This window comes from Oryctolagus cuniculus, chromosome 18 (assembly GCF_964237555.1).
Source record: "Oryctolagus cuniculus chromosome 18, mOryCun1.1, whole genome shotgun sequence".
NCBI classification, from domain to species: domain Eukaryota; kingdom Metazoa; phylum Chordata; class Mammalia; order Lagomorpha; family Leporidae; genus Oryctolagus; species Oryctolagus cuniculus.
Window position 1 is genome coordinate 13,801,581 of NC_091449.1, and position 12,590 is coordinate 13,814,170.

The window sequence follows — 12,590 nt, forward strand, 5'->3', positions numbered from 1 at the left end:
TTTCCAAGCACAAAGACCGTGGAGGGAAAGATTTATAAACCTGACCCCATAAACAGGCAAATGCTCTGCATCAGCCAGCGCCTGGCAGACGGAGTAGGAAGGCAGGGTGACAAACTGGAGGCACACGTGGTGGTGTCGGAGCAAAGACCTGCTCTCCTTCCGTCGAAGAAGCCCCTCTAGAAGAATTCTGCGGGGCCGGTGCCATGGCGCAGCGGGTAAGCCGCAACCTGCAGCGCCGGTATCCCACATGGGCACCAGGTCTAGTCCTGGCTTCCACACTTCTGATCCAGCTCTCTGCTATGGCCCAGGAAACCAGCAGAAGGTGGCCCAAGTCGCTGGGCTCCTGCACCCACGTGGGAGACCAGGGAGAAGCTTCAGGATCCTGGCTTCAGATCGGTGCAGCTCTGGCCATTGCAACCATCTGGGAAGTGAACCAGCAGATGGAAGACCTCTCTCTCTCTCTCCCCCTGCCTCTGCCTCTCTGTCTTTCAAATAAAATAAATAACTCTTAAAAAAAAAAAAGTGTCTGCTTCGTCTCCACAGCTCTTAGTTAAAAAAAAATTATTGGCGCAGGTGCTGTGGCATAGTGGGTAAAGCCACTGCCTGTGGTGCCAGTTCGTGTCCTGGACGTTCCTCTTCCAATCCAGCTCCCTGCTAATGCACCTGGGAAAGCATCGGAGGACGGCCCAAGTGCTTGGGCCCCTGCAGCCACATGGGAGACCTGGCAGAAGCTCCTGGCTTTGGCCTGGCCTAGCTCTGGCCACTGGGGCTATTTGGCAAGGGAACCAGCGGATGGAAGACCTCTCTCTGTCTCTCTGTAACTCTGCCTTTCTAGTAAATAATTTTTCAAAAATTATTTACTCATTCATTTGAAAAGCAGAGAGACACAGAGAGAGATCCTCCATCCAGATGCTGGTTCACTCTCCAAATGACCACAATGGCGGCAGTAGGGAGGGGGTAGGAGTGGGGCTGCGCCAGGCTGGAACCCTGTCTGGGTCTCCCACGTGGGTGGCACTGCTGCTTTCCCGGGTGCATTAGCAGGGCGCTGGATCAGAAGCGGAGCACTGGGACTCCCACCTGTGCTCTGATATGGGATGCTGGTGTCTCCGGCAGCGGCTTAACTCACTGCGCCACAATGTCGGCCCAGAACAACTCTCTTGTGCTTTTTCATTTTTATTTTTTCCAAACTGGTTTCCTGCTTCTAGAGTGAGTCCCGGGAGGACAGGAGCTGTGTCGAGCTCACTGCTGTGTCTCCGGGCATCTAGAACACCGCCTGGCCCAACAACAGGCCCTGAGTGATGAGTGGCCCAACACATAAATGAAAACCATTGGCAAAGAAAGAGACTGCCCGAAGAGCAACGAGTCTCAGCTGTGGGCAGGCAATGCACAAAGAAATACGCATCACACTGCTCGGCCTCACTGAGCAGCAGGGAAACACAAATGAACACAGGACACCCCTTCCTAGTCATCAGATTGGCCGAAACGTCAAAGGTGGAAAATATGTAGTTGGCAAAGGAGCAGTGGGCACACTCGGCCTCTGCCGGTTGTGGTGTCAACTGGCGGAGCCTTCTTGGAAGGCGGTTTGGCAGGTCCTCCCCAGACGCAAAGTGTGCAGCCGCCTGATCCAGCACCTGCTTTCCTACTTCCAGGAAAATGCCTCCAGCAGTCCTGGCGCATGGGCACAAAGAGGTGTCCAAGGACGCTGGCGCAGAGTTTGCAGTGGGACGACCTCATGTCCACCAAGAGTGAACCAGCTAGGCTGGTGACGTGTAGCACAGCAGTGGAGCAGCCGCTCGCAACACCAACATCCCGTACCGGAACACCAGTTCAAGCTTCGGCTGCTCCGCTTCCAATCCTGCTTCTTGCCAATGTGCTTGGGAAGACAGCAGATGACGGCCCAGGTACTTGCGTCCCTACCACCCGTATGGGAGACCTGGATGGAGTTTTGGGCTCCTGGCTTTGGCCTGGCCCAGTAGCCTTAGCTGTTGTGGCCATGTGGGGAGTCAATCAGCAGATAGAAGATTGATCTCTGTTTCTCTCTCTCTCTCTCCGTCTTTCAAGTAAATACATAAATCTTTAAAACAATCGGAGCCAGCCTGTGCGCCCATGGGTGAATCCCTAAGAGTTACTGTGAAGAGGGACAGCAGGTTAGCGCCACCATAGGCTGTGCATCTGCAGTGGCCGGCATTGTGCACATGCATGAAAACCCTGCGGTAAACAGGAAACCAACAACAGATGGCTGAGAACTCAGGGGATGGAAAACAGGGAGGCAGCAGACCACTTCCATGTGCGCTTGTTCTATCATGGCTGATGTTTGCGCCATGAAGACCCATTCAGAAACTTAGACAGGAGAAACAGAAACATTTAAAATGTATCCATCTAGGCCCCTTGTGAGTGCACAGGGAGGGGTGGAGCCAGTTGGACAACAGATGGGAATGGAAGCTCTCTTGTGGGCGAGGGGTTGGGGCGGGGGTTGAAAGGAGACTTTGTTTTACTGAAGACAAGGTTAGGAAGACCTCCTTACCAAAGGAATACATTTACATACTCCTCGTGTGATTCTAAACAGATGGAGGAACTCCAGGGAAGAAAACAAAATCGCAACGAAATTAAGTGGTAACAGACTACAGCAAGCCAAAACTCAAGACCTGGGCCAGCACTGTGGTGTGGCAGGTAAAGCCGCCACCTTGCAGCACCAGCATCCTGTATGGGAACTGGTTTGAGTCCCGGCTGCTCCACTTCCCATCCAGCTCCCTGCTAATGCACCTGGGAAACCAGCAGAAGATGGACCAAGTGCTTGGGGCCCTGCACCCAGGAGACCCGTAGGAAGCTCCTGGCTCTTGGCTCCCCGCTTCAGACTGGCCCAGCTCTGGCCATTGCAGCCACTTAGGGAGTGAACAGAGGATGGAAGATTTCTCTCTCTCTGCTTCTCTGATTTCAAAAAAAAAAAAAAAAAATCTTACAAACAAACAAACAAAACCCTCAGGAACCTACTCAGGACTTTGGCTCCCAGTCCTGCGACAGAGAACAGCTGCTTTTACCTGCCCAGCTCCTCAGATGCCATTCCTCAGGGCTCAGCCACTTGCGTGAACTAAGGAAACCCAGGATTCCAAAGGCAGTCATCTGTCCCAAGGCTGGCCAGTCAGAGCACTGAATTCACTCTGGCCGCCAGGATTGGGTCGGGGACGGCCATGTTACCTAAACTGGCCCAATAAAACTCTTTGGACTTCCTGCAGGACTGCAGCCCAGAGGTCTAAGAACGGCCATGTGACTCAGGCCTGACCAGAGGTCTAAGAATGGCCATGTGACTCAGGCCTGACCAATGAGAACATCGAATCTCTCTGGCTATAGGGATTGGATCAGAGGAGGGCATGTGACCAAGATGGGCCAATGAAAACTACTCCCGTTTTTGCTGGAAAAGTGTTGTGTGCACAGAGATGGCACCCTCTTCCCATGGGCTTCCTAAGACGCTGGGATGTAGACTTGGGGGGTGGGGCCCACAGTTGCCACCACTGGGGGAGACTGCCTGACAGTGGGGCCAACACAAATGAGCGCGGGGCTCAGAAGCAGGGACAGAGAGTCCTGAGGTGGGTGTCTGGCTCAGCTGTTAAGATGCCCGTGTTCCCTATGAGTGCCCAGCTCTGCTTCTGATCCAGCTGCCTGCCGATGTGCCCATGTGGGGCTGGCGCCATGTCTGTTCTGCCCCTGGCTGGGTCCCAGGGCCTAGCACCCTGCCTGGCAGGAAGCAGGTGCTCCCTCAGTGAGGCTGGCTCGTGCCTCTGCTGCTCCCTTTCTCCTGGCTGGGTAACATTAAGGATGTGACATGTTTAAAATCAAACCAGCATTAAACATGAAACGCAGAGGAGCCAGGAAGGGCTGGTGCCGCCCACAGCACACCGACAGGAGCCAGCCACACGGAGCGCGTGTCGTATGATCCCAATCATGTGACACGTCGGGGACAGGCAAATCCAGACAGGCAGGAACTACATCAGCAGAGGAAGAAACGGGAGTGATGTTAACGGTTGTGGGTGAAGGGAATGTTCTGGAATTAGACAATGGTGAGCACTGTCCAGCTAAATACACTAAAGGCCACGGAACTGCACACTGGAGATGTGTGCATTCTAGCGTGTAGGAATTTTAGCTAAAATCTTTAAAAAGACACCAAAGGTTCAGAACAACAACAGAAGAGGCCGCTTCCCAAACAGCCCTGTTCCCTGCAGCAACCTGGAGTCAGCTGCTGCCTTCCCATTGCCCAGCTGGGAAAACTGAGGCTCAGCTCAGACGGGCGCAGCCACTGGCCCACAGTAAAAATTCCTAGCACCAGAATTCAAACCCAGGATCTCACAGCACATACCAAGCTCTCAGCCGCTCTGCCTCTCTCTATCAGGGGTGCACAACAGGGCTCAGAATGGTGGGTCACTTGGCCTCTCTCACACAGCAGTGGAAAGGGATTCAAACCCAGGGCAGCGCAGTTCACCAGTCTACGCTCCCTGCCCCCAGCTGTGCTGAGCTGGACGCAGAAATGAGGGACAGAAAGAAAAGAGGGAGGAGGGTGCAGCCTGGGAGGAGAGAGAGCCTTGCGTGGAGGGTGGGTGGGCGTGGTGAAGGGTCCCTGGGGACTCAGCCCCACAGCGGCAAAGCCCCCAGTGCATTTCCCCCTGACTGCCCGCCCCCACCATCTGCCAGAGACCAGCCCCCAGGCCCTCGCGGGAGCCTGTGGCTGAGCCAGACCAGCTGGCCCGGCCCCAGAGGGCTGGGAAGCGGGGCCTGGGCTCCACCATCTGCCCCTTGGCCAGCAGGGACAGTCGGGCTGAGGCCTGAGACAGGACTCTGGGTCACGTGGTCTGGATCTGGGGAGTCGGGGAGCCTGCTGCGGCAGCTGGGGGGGGGGGCGGGGGAGGACGCAGGGGTTGGGGAGACAGAGCAGGAGCATTCAAACAGAGAAGAGAGTGAGAGAGCGAGAGAACAGGACACAGGGAAATAAAGACAGAGAGAGATGGAAACAGGAGAGCAAAAGGAGACAGACAAGAGAATGAGAGAGACTGAGGCATAGGGACGGGGGGGGGGGGGGGGCGGGGACAGAGAGGGTGGGAGGGAGGGAGGAGAGAGAAAGAGAGAGAGAGAGAGAGAGAACTAAAAGACACAGAGAGAAGGGGGAGGACTGAGAGTTGAGAGTCCGGGTCGAGAGGGGCAGACCGCTCATACCCACAGCCCCCCCGATGCCAGGCCAGCCTCTCCCCCTGCACAAGCCCAGTGCCCGTGGGTGGCCTCTCTCCTACCCAGGGCAGCGCCAGAGACCCAGCTGGCCTCCAGCTGGGGGCCGTGGCCACTGAGCCCCTCACTCCCTGCCTTGGGCTCCCTCTGCTGGGGAAAGCGCCCAGGAGTCCTGAGCGTGGGGGCCCTGCCTCTGGCCCCCTTGGCTGTGTGTTCCCAGGCTCATCCTTTGCCCTCTGTGGGCCTCAGCCCAGCCCTCAGTAAATGGGGGCTCCTCTCTTAGCCTGCTTGGCTCGGCTGGGGCAAAACTCCCCCAGGCAGTGAAGAGCGATTGTGACAGAAATGGCTAAGAAGCTACAAGGAGACCGGAGCTCAGCAGTTCCCCGGGCGCAGGGCACAGTGGGAGTCACTCTGGGAGAACCAAAGCCTGGGGAGTGGTCAGTGGGTAGAGCTGCCACCTGCAGCACCGGCATCCCATATGGGCACCAGGTCAAGTCCTGGCTTTAAGTCCTGGCCACTCTACTTCCGATGCAGCTCTCTGCTGTGGCCTGGGAAAGCAGTGGAAGATGGCCCAAGTCCTCAGGTCCCTGCACCCCGGTGGGAGACCTGGTAGATGCTCCTGGCTCAGCTCTGGCCATTGCGGCCATTTGGGGAGCGAACCAGTAAATGGAAGACCTCTCTCTCTCTCTCTCTCTGTCTCTCTACCTCTGCCTCTCTGTAACCGTGCCTTTCAAATAAAATAAATCTACCTTTTTTTTTTTTTTTATTTTTTGACAGGCAGAGTGGACAGTGAGAGAGAGAGAGAAAGGTCTTCCTTTGCTGTTGGTTCACCCTCCAATGGCCGCCGCGGCCGGCGCACCATGCTTATCCGATGGCAGGAGCCAGGTGATTCTCCCGGTCTCCCATGGGGTGCAGGGCCCAAGTACTTGGGCCATCCTCCACTGCACTCCCGGGCCACAGCAGAGAGCTGGCCTGGAAGAGGGGCAACTGGGACAGAATCCGGCGCCCTGACCGGGACTAGAACCCGGTGTGCCGGCGCCGCAGGGAGCACGGGGGCGACAGGAATGACTCCCGCTGCAGAGGGCGCCATGCTGTGCAGGTAGCTGTCACTCACACTGTAGCTGCATCTGTCTTTAAAACTTTTCCTTATTTCTTTTAATTTTACTTGTCAGAAAAACAGTGGAGAGAGAGAGAGAGAGAGAGAGAGAGAGAGAGAGAGATGTTCCATCTGGTACTTCACTCCCCTAAATGCCTGAAACAGCCACAGCGGGGCCAGGCCAAAGCAGGAGCCCAGAACTCAATCCAAGTCTCCCATACGAATGTCAGAGACCCCAGCACGTGAGGCATCACTGGAAGGAAGCCGGCTTGGAAGAGGAGTTGGGGCCGCACAGGCACCCTGGCACAGGACGAGGGCGTCCTGCTGAATGACAGCCTCCGTGCCAGACTCCTGCCCCTACACTCACAGTCAACGCGCCACCCCCAAAACACGTTTTCAAAAAGGAACATGGGTGGGCCAGTGCTGTGGCCTAGTGGGTAGAGCTGCAGCGCCGGCATCCCATGCAGGCGCCCATTCCAGTCCCGGCTGCCCTGCTTCCAAGCCAGCTCCCTGTTATGGCCTGGGGAAGCGGTAGAAGATGGTCCAAGTGCTTGGGCCGCTGAACCCACGTGGCAGACCTGGAAGAAGCTCCTGGTATCAGCCTGGGGGAGCCCCAACTTTTGAGGCCATTTGGGGGACTGAATCAGAGGATGAAAGATCTCTTTCTCTCTGTCTCTGCCTCTCTAACTCTGCCTTTCAAATAAATGAATCTTAAAAAAAAAAAAAAAAAAAAGAGCCATGCTGGGTGACTGTGGCCCTCCCAACCCACAGTCCAGCTTCCTCTGCTGGGTGCCCTGGGAGGGGAGGCGGAGGAGGGCCCCTCACTCTTGCCTTGCAGGTGGGATTACATAATTCATGGAGCCCAGCGTAAAATGAAAATTAAGAGTCCCCTGTGCAACCGTTAGTAAGAATTTCAGGACAGCGGCAGCGGTGCAGGGCGTGGGCACGGCTTCCTAGGAAGGCAGCCCTGGGTGCACTCAGGGGCCCAGCAGGAGACTGCAGACCCAGGGGTGGGGGGGTGGGGAGGGCGCAAGGCTGGGGCGTGACTTTCCGCTGTTCCCTGCAGCTCAGCCCTGGCCGGCTGCCCTGCCTCACGGGAGGTCTCAGAGCCATCTGGTGACATTCTCCTTCCAAGCTGCAAACCCCTCTCCTTTCCTGTCCCCCCAGTGCTAGACCCCCCGGCCAGCTGTGCACGCCGCCCCCCCCCCCCCCCCGCCACGGCCTGCACACACCTTCCCTGGGTGTCTTCTCCCTCTGCTTGGGACAGGCATGCTCATGGATCCCCGCTTCCCACACGCTAGGCTCCGAGTGAGCACTCCCTTCCCAGCCCTGGTAGCGTCCACCTTAAGAGGGGAGAGGCTCAGGGAGCCACTGAGCATGTGCCCTGGCCATGGCCAGTGATCCGAACCCAAGCCTGCGGGCCTCCACTGCCCAGGTCCTCACCACCCCTGTTCCAGCTGCCTTCCCTGACTGCCCCTCCTCTTTCTGACCAACGAGGCCACTGAGCAGACCTGCTGGGTGTCCACCGCCTGTTCAGGCCAGGGCCCCGCAGTGATGGGCTTCTCGGAGGCCAGCAGGAGGCTTGCGTGCCCCACTGTGGGAGGAGCCTGGTACTGGCCGCCGCTTGGTGGCTCCTTTCTGTGCTGTGGGTCTTTCCTGGGCACAGTGATAGTAACGACAGCGCCCCCTATGGGGCTGCCAGGAGGAAGGGCTAATGGGCCGGGCACACAGCACACAGCAGCGGTTCTCAAAGTTTTGGCCCAGGGACCCCCAGGGGTCCCGGAGCTCTTTTCAAGGCACCTGCAAAGTTGCAACTACTTTTATACGAATACAAAGGGGTGATTCGCCGTTCTCGTCCTCACCCTCTCCCCAGTGAACTGAGGGGGTTTTCAGAGGCCACGTCCCTGTGCAGCTGGACCGCAGGAGCAGATGTGAGAAGGCAGCTCCATTCTACAAGCTGCAGGCGTCACAACAAGGCCGGCCTCTCACTGAGACTCATTCTCTTGGCTTATTTGGTTTGGTTTTGGAAAACACAGCTCTTCCTCATCAGGGACGCCATCTGAGTTCACAGCGATGGCTGCAACACTGGGATTTCAAAACGAATCAATAATTCAGACATCTCCCAGGCTTCGCTTTTAAGATGGCAGACACTGAGAGGTCTAACCTGTGACTCCTGGGGACGGAGACCCGGCAGACCTGCTGCTGTGGGGACGGCAGTGGCCTCACTGCCCCGTGCAGGCAGTGACTTCCTCTCTACGTGAGCCGCTGCTCTACCTAGAGAGGTGCATGGCACACAGCAGGTGCCTAATCAATGTCTAACGCGCACATAAATGGATACGTGGAGGGGGGTAGGATTTCATCATCTTGTGTCTTTAATGCCAGACATTTTATTGGGGGGGGGGGGTAACTGTGCAGGGAGTGGTAGGAGTCAGGGGACCCAGGTGCGAATCCAGGCACTTGCTCCCTGGGCAACTCGGTGTCCCTCCCCACCCCAAGCCTCGGCTTCCCTTCAGCCCCAGGCAGGCGTCGCTCCTGGCACAGAAAGGCTGCAGCCATCACACCTTGGAAGACGAGGCAGTGCCATGCCTGCCTTCAGTCAGACCGCGTCAAGCCACGGCTTGTGGAGCTAGCTGCCCAGCTGGGAGCAGGGCTAAGGGCCCCCTGGCTTCAGAGGGAGACACTGGCTACCGTGTGTCCCTGGGCAGGTGCGTCGCCTTCTGTGCCTCGGCATCCCCACTGGCAAGACAGGGCACTGCAACAGCACCGACCTGCTAAGGCTGCTGGGAACAGCCTGGGAGGGCTCACTCCAGAGGCGGGACAGGAAGTGCTCAGTGAGCGGCATCACTATCCTGTGCAGTCATCTCTACCTGTGGGCCTTGGTTTTCCCATCCAGAGCATAGGTGCCAGGGTCCTAAGAAGTCGCCAGCGTGCTGGTTATTTACCTGCCGCCTCTGGGCCTTGCCTCTTCCCACTGGGCCCCACACCCTGACGGACAGCAGCCGCTGCCAATCATTTCGGCCTCGGTACTTCCTTTCTGCTCTCCCGGCCCCTCCCATGCATTTGCAACAAACCCCTGCGTTCAAGTCCCTCTGTGTGAAGCACCGTGCAGGGAGCCGCCACCTGGCCGCGGGGCCTCACCTGCAGCTTCTTGAGCTGGCTGTTGACGGTGGCCAGGTCCCCTCCGGGGTCCACGTCCTGCAGCTGGCTCTCCATGTGAAGCAGCTTCTTGTCCAGCTCTGCGAAGCTCTGCACCAGCTGGTCGGCCTTGCTGGCCTCGAACAGCTGGCGGGCCTTGGCCTGCGTGGTGCTCTCCAGCTCCGCCCAGCACTGCCGGATCTCGCCCAGCTTCTTCCGCACCGAGGCCGCCAGCTCCGGCTTCTCCTGCATCAGCTGCTGGCCCTCCTGGCCCAGGCAGGTGGGGAACAGGAGAGGAGAGTCAGGGGCAGGCGGTGGGGGCGACGGACACACACAGGGGAAGAGAGTTGGGAGAGGCACAGCCGGAGATAGGCCCAGAGGTGGGAGAGACAAGAAGGAAGAGAAGACAGCGGCGTGGGGAAGGGGACGGAGGGGAGGAGAGTGACAGACACGGAGGGGACACACAGTCAGAAGCAGGGGCGTGCACCATGCAGATGACGTGAGAGGGGGCCGAGGCAGAAGAAAGCGAGGGAGACTGAACTTCCATTCACTCCGAGTTGGGACGGCTGCCTTTGCCACGCGCCACCGGTTAACCTGGGTTTCTCTGTGGGAATCGGAAGAGTGGGGGCATCTCGGGCTGCAAGCCCGGGGGCTCAGCCAGGGGAGGTCGGGGAAGTTCTGAGCCCCCTCCGAGACGGAAGTCAAGCTCCTCGGTGGGCCAGACCGACACATATTGGATTACATATCACAAACAAGCCCGCAGGCACCACAGCGCCAGGCACTGTCGGTGCACAAGAGCCCAAGGAAGCAGTTCCGGTTCCAGGGGCTGACACGGTTCCCCAAGGCTCCACGGCTGGGCAGTGAGCACCCAGGGCTATGAGAATCCAAAGGTGACTTTAACCCTGGGTTTCCCAGGGCTTCTCCGGCTACTCCCCATGACCTTCTATCTTAAATGCCCCAAATGGCAAGGGAGGAAGCTATGGGAAGATAGGAAATACTTAACAGGGGGCTATGAGCACCATTCAAGGAGATGCTGGCCATTTTACAGACGGGCAAGCTGAGGCTCAAAGAGGTGACACGAGTCACTCAAAGCCATGCAGCTGGGAGGCGCTGTGGAGCTGATGTGGACTGCTCCAGGGTGTGAGCCCAGCAGCACGGCAGCCGCAGGCGGGCCTGCGCCCCCCGCATCCTCACCCTCTCGATCTTCTCCAGCCACTCCTTATTCTGAGCCAGCTCGGCCATGAACGCCTGGTGCCGGAGCCATCTCTTGTGCAGCTTGTGGCTGTCTTCCCGTGTGCCGTCGCGCGCCATCAGCATCTTCTCATGGATCCACCCATCCAGCTGTGCAGGGCACAGAAGGGCTCAGCCCGCCCCCCCCCCCAACGTGATACAACCCTGGCCCTCCTGGGAAGTCCCATGGGCAGGGGCTGGGCTGCCAGGGTGGGAGGGTGTGGGGAGGCAGGAGGGATGGAGAAAGCTTAGCAGGGGAGGCCCGTGTGTTGGAGGCTGCAGCGCAAGCTCTTTCCTGGGCACAGGATGGACAGAAGGGCCCCAAACGCCCAAGCCCTTGGCCCTTCTGTCCTGAGGACAGGAACCCTCCCAGGCAGGGATCCTAGGTCAGCTTCCTCCCACCCCAGGCCATATTAGCCCTTAAAACAAGCCCCACACCCCAATTCAGCCAACCCCCAATTCAGCCCTGGCAACACCTATACCTCTTTTTTTTTTTTTTTTTTTTGGATTTTTATTTATTTATTTGACAGGTAGAGTTACAGACAGTGAGAGAGAGAGAGAGAGAGAGAGGGAGAGAAAGGTCTTCCTTTTCCATTGGTTCACTCCCCAAATGGCTGCCACAGCCAGAACTATGCCGATCCGAAGCCAGGAGCCAGGCGCTTCCTCCTGGTCTCCCATGGGGGTGCAGGCACCCAAGCACTTGGGCCATCCTCCACTGCCCTCCCGGGCCACAGCAGAGAGCTCGACTGGAAGAGGAGCAGCTGGGACTAGAACCCGGCGCCCATATGGGATGCTGGCGCCACAGGCTGAGGATTAACCCAGTGAGCCATGGAGCCAGCCCCACCTATACCGCTTAATTCAGGTTTAGCCTCCCTGCTCCCTGCCCTGGTTAAGAACCAAGATTCTCTGCCCATCCCCCAGGGCAGAAAATGAAGCCCCCGACCTAGCACCAGCCCCCTCCAATATGGCCAAATCAACACCCCAAACAACTTTCTGACCGGAGTCAGGTCTAGCTCCCTCCAAAGCAGCTCTCCACAGTGGAGCGGACCCAGCCCCACAGCTGAGAACCAGTACCCTCATGAGCACACGGGGCTCCCCAAACCCAGCCCTGGGGTTCTGCAGCCACAGTTCCCCAGACCACGGTCAGTTCTAATCCCTAACCAAAGCCAATCCCATGAACATGGGCAACAAGGACACCTTCTAGGTCCCTAAACCAGTCCTCCCCAGAATACAACATGGATTAGATTAAATCTCCCAAGGGGCTGGTGTTGTGGCATAGCTGGTTAAGACACAGCCTGCGACGCCAGCATCCTGCGTGGGCCCTGCTTGAAGACCTGGCTACTCCACTTTCAATCCAGCTCCCTCCTAATGCACCTGAGAAAGCAGCAGAAGATGGCCCAAGTGCTTGGGTCCCTGTACCCACGTAGTAGACCTGGATGAAGCTCTGGGCTCCTGGCTTCAGCCTGACAAAGCCCCGGCTGTTGTGGCCATTTGGGGAGTGAACCACTGGATGGAAGATCTGTGTGTGTGTGTGTGTGTGTGCGTGTGTCCTTCTCTGTGCAACTCTGCCTTTCAAGTAAATAAAAACTAAATCTCAAAAAAAAAAAACCTCCAAGCCAGTCCCTCCCCCCCTCCACCCATTCAAGCCAAGTCTAGCCACTCCGCCCCAAGAAAAAGCCACCACAACCAGACATCCAAAAGGCAGGCCCCAAGAGTGGCTCCTCACAGCCCCAGGCAGCACCAATCACAAGGCTGATTCTTGAGCTCACGACCCTCCCCAACCCCTACCCCCGGAAAAGCAAGAGTTATCTCCCAAGCCACAAGCCTCTTGATCTTGACCAAACCCAGCACCTGGGAGAGTTAGCTCCTCCCCCTCTCCTCCCCCCTCCAGTCACAAGATCCTTCTCCCTCCTGCAGG

At 57.7% G+C, this 12,590-nt stretch overlaps 1 protein-coding gene across 6 annotated transcripts in view; it reads right to left on the minus strand.

Annotated features, from left to right (window-relative positions):
- The window catches only part of SPTBN4 (spectrin beta, non-erythrocytic 4), a 93,514-nt gene that overhangs the window by 17,160 nt on the left and 63,764 nt on the right, over positions 1-12,590 (minus strand). For all 6 annotated transcript variants that reach the window (XR_011383932.1, XM_070062203.1, XM_070062202.1 and 3 more), the window contains 2 exons: positions 10,637-10,783; positions 9,446-9,709 (listed from right to left, as the gene is read on the minus strand). Coding sequence is in view for 5 of the 6 variants with exons in the window: in XM_070062203.1 (XP_069918304.1) it covers positions 9,446-9,709; positions 10,637-10,783 (411 nt within the window). In the remaining variant the exon portion in view is untranslated. The remainder of the gene's footprint in view (positions 1-9,445; positions 9,710-10,636; positions 10,784-12,590) is intronic.